Here is a 9,774-nt window from a genome sequence, read left to right as displayed (position 1 = left end):
GAAAGCCTCTTTGTTTGTGTTTTCTGGATAGTATCGATGGACTTTATTGATTTGAATGTTTTTATCAGGGAACATTTCATTTTGTACCGTACAAACACTAACTGGTTCATCATGGGGACACCAGCTCTACACATTGGTGTTTTCTAAGGAGAAAGCTAGAAGAACTGTGCCAACAAGCATATTTCTGTTTGTATAGATGACATTTTATGCACTTGCCTAACGAATAGATTTTGCTTTTCTCCAAAACCTTTTTTACTGTGATTTTCTCATTCCATGGCATACGAATTCCACACCAGTTTGTGCGGATATGCCTGGATGAAACTGGAAAAATCCGGTTGTGTTTTGGCTAACTCAATCCGAAATATTGCTACAGCCTCTGTGTTTGTGTATTCCTGACATTATCCACGGACTTTATTTTTTTGAATGTTTTTTTTTCAGGGAGCATTTGATTTTGTACTTGGAAAAAAAATTCGTTCATCATGGGGATACCAGCTCTACACATTCTTATTTTCTAGGTAGAATGCTAGAGGAACTTTGGCAAACAAACATGATATTTCTATTTGTATAGATTACATTTTATGCACTTGCCTAACGAAAAGTCTTTGCTTTTCTCCAAAACCATTTGTACTGTGATTTTCTCAGTCCATTGCATACGAATTCCACACCTCTTTGACTGGATATGATTGGATGAAACTGGAAAAAAACGGTTGTGTTTTGGCTAACTCAATCCGAAATATTGCTACAGCCTCTGTGTTTGTGTTTTCTGGATATTTTCCACGGAGTTTATTTTTTTGAATGTTTTTTTTTTCAGGGAACATTTAATTATGTGCTTGGAAAAAAAATTGGTTCATCATGGGGACACCAGCTCTACACATTCGTATTTTCTAGGGAGAAAGCTAGAGGAACTGTGGCAAACAAACATGATATTTCTGTTTGTATCGATGAGATTTTATGCACTTGCCAAACGAAAAGACTTTGCTTTTCTCCAAAACCATTTTTACTGTGATTTTCTCAGTCCATGGCATACCAATTCCACTCCACTTTGTCTGGATATTGTGAAATTAATATAGGATGGGGTTAAATTGGAATGTAAAATTAAGATAGAAAGGGTTAAAATGGAGCTGCTGAGCTAACTGCATATTGTTTTGCTTCTGTATAAAATGCTTTGGCTTGCAAAATGCATTTTTTAAAGATAACTAGATTTTAGCTGACCTTGTAATATGTGATGAGTGTGCTAATGCGTGTATGAGATAATTGAGCATGTGACAATTATTTTAGGAGTTATGTTAAGTTTTTGGTCATGATGACCCCGTGTTTATGCTTGCTCAAGGTTTTCTGTCCCCGTACCCTGGAAAAACCCTGAATCTTATGAGAATTTGTCATGCATCTTATGAGAATTTGTCATGCTGCGGTTTATCTTGTGACTCTCTGTAATGCTGTGGAGATATGCTAATGTTGTGGTTTTTAGCCTTAAATACTTTGAGCAGTTGATGGTTGGGGCCTCTCTTCTCACACTGCACCAGGGGGTGTTGTTGTGCTTAGAGTTGGCCCATCTGCGCAGATGTAATAAACTTCCCTCATGTTCTTTACAGCGATTGGAATGGAATTCGTGTTTCTGGGGTCGGTAAAAGTGTGAGGCACCTTTCGGGGGTCTTACATCTTCTTGGGGGCTCGTCCGGGATTGGAGACCCCAGACCCACGCTCCATTTTCCAATCGGAGGTAAGTTTTTGCTGTTCTAAGTGTTTTTGTGTGTTCTGTTGATTTTTTTATTTTTTCCTGGGGCGCTTGACGTACCGGAGGTTCATGTTTTACTGAGATTGTGCCTGTGCAGGACCTGTATCTGAGAAGAGCCAGTAGTAGGAAGGACAGACGTGTCAAGACCCCTGGCTCAGGCCCTTGGAGGACGCTCCATTGGCGGTATTCTGGGGGGGCCTGGCGGGTGGCAGCCGCTTCGCTCCCATCATTAAGCTTACCTGGGGAGCGTGGCGGGTGGCAGCCGCTTCGCTCTCATCGGAAGCTCTGGTTAGGATTTAGTATAGTTTTGTCTCGGTCTTCTTCCCCGGGAGAGGGGCTGGTGGCAGCAGCCACTCCCGTCGGAAGTTGTGGTTTCGGTTTTGTCTTGGTTTTGCGCGCAGTGTCTTTGTGAATTTTGTGATTTGTGAGTCTTGTGGTTGTTTTCTGTGTTTTAATATACTAACCTTACTTGCCTTTCCCCTTCAACATGGGACAGGAATTAACTACACCTTTGAGTCTTACTTTAGATCATTGGAAAGAGGTCCGGGAGTGGGCCCAAAACTTGTCTATAAGAGTGCAGAAGAAGAACTGGACAAGTTTTTGTACGTCCGAGTGGCCAGCCTTAAACATCGGGTGGCCACGGGATGGGACTTTTGACTCTCAAACTCTCTTACAGGTGAAGAGCCAGGTCTGCAAGGGAGGTAAAGAAGGGCACCCGAATCAAGTGCCCTACATCTTTGTGTGGGAGGACCTGGTGAAAAACCCCCCAGACTGGGTAAAACCTTTCCTCCTTTCCAACAGGGCGGTGGCAGAGCTCGATCCTACTATACCCACCGCCGCCCTGAGGATGAAGCCCAGTTCTGAATTGTCAGCAGTTGCTCTGGGGGTGGCGTCGAGCCCCAAACCCCCTCCGATTCTACCCGCAACACCCCTAGTATCGGAAATTGCAGATCCGTTACAGGAATTGGACACCCTCAAACCTGAAACACCCTCAACTCCTCCAGGCAGGCAGGAAGACCTTTTTGATATTCCACCACCTTATTCTCCTCACCTCCTTAGGAGGGCACCTTATATCCCCCACTTCCCAAAGAGGCCCGCGGTGCCCTTTTTGGAAACCAGAAGAGAAATGGAGGAGGAAGAATCCGATGAAACAGAGGAGGATGAAATAGAGGAGGGAGGACCCCCGGCCCGTTCTAACTGGCCGTCCTCCTCCTCCATATAACTAGGATCACAAGCCCTGACAGGACTTGCAGGGCCTGTTTTACTAACATTAATTTTACTACATTTAAATGAAATTTTGTAGGAGACTCAGACTCTACTGCCAGACTCTCCTGAAGAGATTAGCTGAAAGGGGTTAAAGTTATTTAGTTAAAAACAAAAGGGGAAGTTTAAGATGGGCTAAGAAACAGAAACTAATTAGGATCCTGGCCACCACAGTTAAAGGGAAGCAGAGTAAGGGAAAATCAGAATAGGCAGGGACCCCGGGAGACTGACAAACACACAGAGAAGTGCCCAGAAGGACAGGTCTGCTTAAGATCCGACTAACAACGGGAATCCAGTGGTGCACGACTGCCACACGGGACTGAACTGACCAAAAACGGCCTCTGCAAGCCAGCGAGAGGAAAGACGGCAGCAGCGAAGTGGTGAGGCTGGGCGATAGCAGCTCCTCCCTCGCTGGGATATGTGTGGTCCGTCACACGGCTGGGGATAGTGTTGGGAATGCAGGCCCTGCCCAGGTTCCTGTGGATAATACTCTATCACCTCCTGCGGTGTCCAGGACGGGCCCACGTGAGCCGACATCCCCCTAGCTTCCGGAGTACAACGGGGACAACAGTGAGAGGCGGTCGAACGAGGTCAGTGGTCTGGGTTTCTATCTCCAACCCCCCTCCCGAGAACTTTGCTCGGCGGGCAGAGCTGATCGCTATGGACCAAGCACTCCGTGCAGCCAAGAAAAAGGAGTGGGTGAAAATGCACAAAAACAGCAGGTACGCTTTCGCCACTACCCATGGGGAACTCAGAACAGACAAAGGCTTTTCCGACGAAGCCCAGCTTTGTCTCCCGGGCAAGCCAGAGGTGGCCAGGGTGCAGGGGGTTTAGCTAATTATTCAGCTAGGGGAAGCTTTAACTAAAACGGAGAACTGGCACTGGGGACTGGGTCGAGATGTCGCCGACGGTTTTTATTTGGGGGTTTATAATATCATGGGTGTTAGACTATATTTGTTTTCCCGATTGATCTGGTCTGGGCTGGATGTGGAGGCGTGGATGCAGCGACAGGCACAGCACTATAACAAATTGGGCAGTGCTGGCTTGCGCTGCGTTCAGGCTTCTGTATATAAACTGCGTATGGAAACCCATACTCGCGGTAGATCGACTGGGGCCAAGTAATTCTTTTGCAACTTCCCTACCCCGCCAGGCTTTGTTTAAATGTTCGCCTCCCGGGGCTTCGAAGGCTTCCAAGAGGAGCAGTCCCCAGCTTTGCTCTCCGACCTCTCTGCCATGGAGTCGGCACCTAACAACAGCCCAGGGAACTACGACACTGGAACTGGGGCTGTGAAGGAGAAGCTCCGGGAGAAACTCCGGGGGCCGGAGGGCAGCCGAGGTGGCAGCCGGGGCAGCTACAATCCCCTGCAGTACCAGGTGGCACACTGCGGGCAGATGGCTGTGCACCTGCCTCCGACCTTGACGGCACCAGGCCAGCCCCTGTGTGTCCCCGAGGCCCCCTTGGCCACCACTGTGCCCCCTGTGCACCTGCCCCCAGCCCTGACGGCACCAGGCCAGCCCCTGTGCATCCCCGAGGCCCCCGTGGCCACCATCGTGCCCCCCAACAGCCCCCTCAAGGCGCCCTCCCCGGCTGACCCCTCGCAGGAGAACAAGGAGGAAGTGAAGGACAGCCTGGAATACCGGCTGCGGCGGGAGCGCAACAATATCGCCGTGCGCAAGAGCAGGGATAAGGCCAAGCGGCGCATCCTGGAGATACAACAGTACATGGCAGAAAATGAGCAGCTGCGCAGCTGCGTGAGGCAGCTCACGCAGGAGCTGGATATCCTGCGCAGGTGTTTGAAAGCTATTATAAATTTGTTGTCATTGGTCAGTACAGAAATTAAAAGTTAAGGACATAAAAGAAAAGAGTATTGTTGGTAAGAAGGGCTAAAGAGAAAAGAGCTTTTTATATAAGAAAAGGACATGGTTTGTAAATCTGGATGGCTAGTTTACTCTAGACTGGAATGATGGTAAAATGTTTACAGTAAGTCGAAGAGGGTGTGTGAAAGTCGAAGAGGGTGTGTGAAAGTCACAAAAAGTATTTAGGTCAAGGGATGTGTTTCCTGTTTTTGTCTCTGTTGTCTTTTCTGTTTTTAAATTTTGATGCCTTTTTGTAATTTTTCTATCCCGCGGAACATGCTTCCCCTACCCTGTAGACTTGCTTTTGTGCTCATAGAATCTGCTGCAAGGCACAGAGATGTGCCTGTAAACCTGTGTCTGGCGGCGGATTTGGTGGGCGCATGGGGAGACGGCCGGCTGCCGCCTATCAGCTTAAAACTCGGACAACACCAAAGCTACAACTGGACGGTCTTTTAAGAGTCTTATCTTGAGGGGAGTGGCTCTTGGAATCCACTCGGGGTGGGACTCTTTAAGACTGTTTAGTATTCGTACCCGGCTCCCCTCCTTTGTTGCAGGATAAAGAAAAGGTTTCGTGCTCCCACACTCGTTTCAGATCCTGTGCCTGGCCGGCCTGCTATGATTTCAGACCCTTTTGTGACCACGGGCTCTCTGCCAGGGCAAGACCCCCTGACCGGACGGCCCGGCTCGGCTCTGGTCGTAAAGGAGCTGAAATGCATTGGGACCATAATCGTGCCCTTGCTGGAGATAAAGCTGGGCATGCCTGACGCAGCCGTGGACACCAGCACCGAGGTCACCACCAAGGACTTAAGAAAGAAAGAAGTGGTAAAGAAGGCAGAGGATGGGAAGGACGAGGTAAACCTGGACAAGAGGCCCCAACCTGTAAAAAGTAAGCTTGACGAACAGGAGGAGCGGAGGAAAAGGCGCTTGGAACAGAACAAGGCGGTGTGGGCCCGGAGGAAGGAATGCACGGAGACCCTGCAGCGGGAGTTTGAGCGGCTGGAGTTCAGAAACGCGGTACTAAAGATACAGGTCAGGGAGCTGGAGCAGGAGCGGCAGCAGCTGATTCTCGTACTGAACCGGCGCCGCCCCACCTGCATTGTCCGCACCGACAGCGTCCCTGCCCCCTGGATCTAATATTAATGGCTGTGGTGCAAATGGTATAATTCATCCCCATAATTTTACTTAAATTTTAAGATTAAAATTTGACCAAAAGAAAAGGGGGGAATGTGAAATTAATATAGGATGGGGTTAAATTGGAATGTAAAATTAAGATAGAAAGGGTTAAAATGGAGCTGCTGAGCTAACTGCATATTGTTTTGCTTCTGTATAAAATGCTTTGGCTTGCAAAATGCATTTTTTTAAAGATAACTAGATTTTAGCTGACCTTGTAATATGTGATGAGTGTGCTAATGCATGTATGAGATAATTGAGCATGTGACAATTATTTTAGGAGTTATGTTAAGTTTTTGGTCATGATGACCCCGTGTTTATGCTTGCTCAAGGTTTTCTGTCCCCGTACCCTGGAAAAACCCTGAATCTTATGAGAATTTGTCATGCATCTTATGAGAATTTGTCATGCTGCGGTTTATCTTGTGACTCTCTGTAATGCTGTGGAGATATGCTAATGTTGTGGTTTTTAGCCTTAAATACTTTGAGCAGTTGATGGTTGGGGCCTCTCTTCTCACACTGCACCAGGGGGTGTTGTTGTGCTTAGAGTTGGCCCATCTGCGCATTTGTAATAAACTTCCCTCATGTTCTTTACAGCGATTGGAATGGAATTCGTGTTTCTGGGGTCGGTAAAAGTGTGAGGCACCTTTCGGGGGTCTTACAATATGAATGGATGAAACCAGAAATATCGGTTTTGTTTTGGCTAACTCAATCCCAGATATTGCTACAGCCTCTGAGTTTGTGGTTTCTGGATATTATCGATGGACTATATTTTTTGAAAGTTTTTTATCGGGGAACATTTTATTTTGAGCTTGGATACAGTAATTGGTTCCACATGGAGACACCAGCTCTACATATTCATATTTTCTAGGGAGAAAGCTAGAGGAACTGTGGCAACAAACATGATATTTCTGTTTGTATCGATGACATTTTATGCACTTGCCTAACGAAAAGACTTTGCTTTTCTCCAAAGCATTTTTACTGTGATTTTCTCAGTCCATTGCATACGAATTCCACACCAGTTTGTCCGGATATGACTGGATGAAACAAGAAATATCCTGTTCTTCTTTGGCTAGCTCAATGCAAAATATTGTGAAAGTTTCTGTGTTTGTGTTCTGGATATTATCGATGGACTTCATTGTTTTTGAAAATTTTTATAAGGGAACATTTAATTTTGAACCATAGAAACACTAATTGGTTCATCATGGGGACACCAGCTCTACACATTCGTTTTTTCAAGGGAGAAAGCTGGAGGAACTGCGGCAAACATACATGATATTTCTGTTTGTATAGATGACATTTTATGCACTTGCCTAACGAAAAGACTGTGCTTTTCTCCCAAACCATTATTACTGTGATTTTCTCAGTCCATTGCATACGAATTCCACACCACTTTGTCTGGATATGACTGGATGAAACAAGAAATATCCGGATGTGTTTTCGCTGACCCAACCCGAAATATTGCTACAGCCACTGTGTTAGTGTTTTCCGGATATAATCCATGGACTTTATTGCTTTGAATGTTTTTTTATCAGGGAACATTTAATTTTGTGCTTGGAAGCACTAATTGGTTCCACATGGGGACACCAGCTCTACACATTCATATAAACTAGGGAGAAAGCTAGAGGAACTGCGGCAAACAAACATGATATTTCTGTTTGTATCAATGACATTTTATGCACTTGCCTAACGAAAAGACTTTGCTTTTCTCCAAAACCATTTTTCAGTGATTTTCTCGATACACTGCATACGAATTCCAAACCACTTTGTCCGGATATGACTGGATGAAACCGGAAATATCCGGTTTTTTTTTGGCTAACTCAATCCAAGATATTGCTACAGCCTCTGTGTTTGTGTATTCCCGATATTATCCACGGACTTTATTATTTTGAATGTTTTTTATCGGGGAACATTTTATTTTGAGCTTCGATACAAGTAATTGGTTCCACATGGAGACCTGCTCTACACATTCGTATTTCCTAGGGGGAAAGCTAGAGGAACAGCAGCAAACAAACATGATATTTCTGTTTGTGTAGATGACATTTTATGCACTTGCCAACGAAAAGACTTTGCTTTTCTCCAAAACCATTTTTACTGTGATTTTCTCGGTCCATTGCATACGAATTCAACACCAGTTTGTCAGATATGAATGGATGAAACCGGAAAAATTCATTTTTGTTTTGGCTAACTCAATCCGAATTATTGTGAAAAAATTTGTTTTGTGTATTCCTGATATTATCCATGGACTTTGTTGTTTTGAATGTTTTTTTATCAGGGAACATTATATTTTTAGCTTGGATACAGTAATTGTTTCATCATGGGGACACCAGCTCTACATATTCGTATTTTCTTGGGAGAAAGCTAGAGGAACTGCGGCAAACAAACATGATATTTCTGTTTGTATAGATGACATTTTATGCACTTGCCTAACGAAAAGACTTTGCTTTTCTCCAAAACCATTTGTACTGTGATTTTCTCAGTCCATTGCATACGAATTCCACACCACTTTGTCTGTGTATGACTGGATGAAACCGGAAATATCGGGTTGTGTTTTGGCTAACTCAATCCGAAATATGTGAAAGCCTCTGTGTTTGTGTTTTCTGGATATTATCGATGGACTTTATTGTTTTGAATGTTTTTATAAGGGAACATTTAATTTTGTACCGTTGAAATGCTAATTGGGTCATCATGGGGACACCAGCTCTAAACATTCGTGTTGTCTAGGGAGAAAGCTAGAGGAACTGCGGCAAACAAACATGATATTTCTGTTTGTGTAGATGATATTTTATGCACTTGCCTAACGAAAAGACTTTCCTTTTCTCCACAACCATTTTTACTCTGACTGCATGAAACCAGAAATATCAGGTTGTGTTTGGGCTAACTCAATGCGAAATATTGTGAAAGCCTTTGGGTTTGTGTTTTCTGGATATTATCGACGAACTTTCTTGTTTTGAATATTTTTACCAGGGAACATTTAATTTTGTACCGTTGAAACACTGATTGGTTCATCATGAGGACACGAGCTCTACACACTCATATTTTCTAGGGAGAAAGCTAGAGGAACTGCGGCAAACAAACATGATATTTCTGTTTGTATAGATGACATTCTATCTACTTGCCTAATGAAAAGACTTTGCTTTTCTCCAAAACATTTTTTTCTGTGATTTTCTCGGTCCATTGCATATGAATTCCACACCACTTTGTCCAGATATGACTGGATGAAACCAGAAATATCCGGTTGTGTTTTGGCTAACTCAATCCTAAATATTGCTACAGCCTCTGTGTTTGTGTTTTCTGGATATTATCAATGGACTTTATTGATTTGAATTTTTTAATCAGGGAACATTTAATTTTGTACCGTAGAAACACTAATTGGTTCCACATGGGGACACCAGCTCTACACATTCATATTTTTTTTAACATTTATTAAATGAATATAAATTTCCAAAGTACAGCTCATGGGTTACAATGGCTTCCCCCTCCCAAAATTTCCCTCCCACCCAAAACCCTCCCCTTTCCCGCTCCCTCTCCCCTTCCAATCACATTATGATTCATTTTCAATTCTCTTTATATACAAAAGTTCAGTTTAATATAAATTAGGTAACGATTTCAACAGTTTGCCCCCATATAGCAACACAAAGTGAAAAAAAAATACTGTTGGAATACTAGTTATAGCATTAAATAAGAGTGTACATTACATTAAAGGCAGAGATCCTACATATTATTTTTTTAAAAATTAATTAATTTTCTAT

General features: G+C 44.1%; 2 protein-coding genes across 2 annotated transcripts; both read left to right on the top strand.

Moving 5' to 3' along the window:
* Positions 1-1,487: 1,487 nt before the first annotated feature.
* Positions 1,488-5,295, top strand: LOC133754545 (CCAAT/enhancer-binding protein epsilon-like). Its single transcript, XM_062184989.1, has 2 exons — positions 1,488-1,720; positions 4,149-5,295. The coding sequence occupies exon 2, from the start codon at positions 4,160-4,162 to the stop codon at positions 4,844-4,846; it is 687 nt and encodes a 228-aa protein (XP_062040973.1). The 5' UTR covers positions 1,488-1,720; positions 4,149-4,159; the 3' UTR covers positions 4,847-5,295.
* A 175-nt stretch (positions 5,296-5,470) lies between these two features.
* On the top strand, positions 5,471-5,989 carry LOC133754546 (jun dimerization protein 2-like). The gene has a single exon (XM_062184990.1). It carries the CDS (start codon positions 5,471-5,473, stop codon positions 5,987-5,989), a length of 519 nt encoding a protein of 172 aa, XP_062040974.1.
* Positions 5,990-9,774: the final 3,785 nt, after the last annotated feature.

Source organism: Lepus europaeus, unplaced genomic scaffold (genome assembly GCF_033115175.1).
Source record: "Lepus europaeus isolate LE1 unplaced genomic scaffold, mLepTim1.pri SCAFFOLD_164, whole genome shotgun sequence".
NCBI lineage: Eukaryota > Metazoa > Chordata > Mammalia > Lagomorpha > Leporidae > Lepus > Lepus europaeus.
Note: the sequence above shows the minus strand (reverse complement) of the source record. Positions and strands in the feature narration are given on the sequence as shown.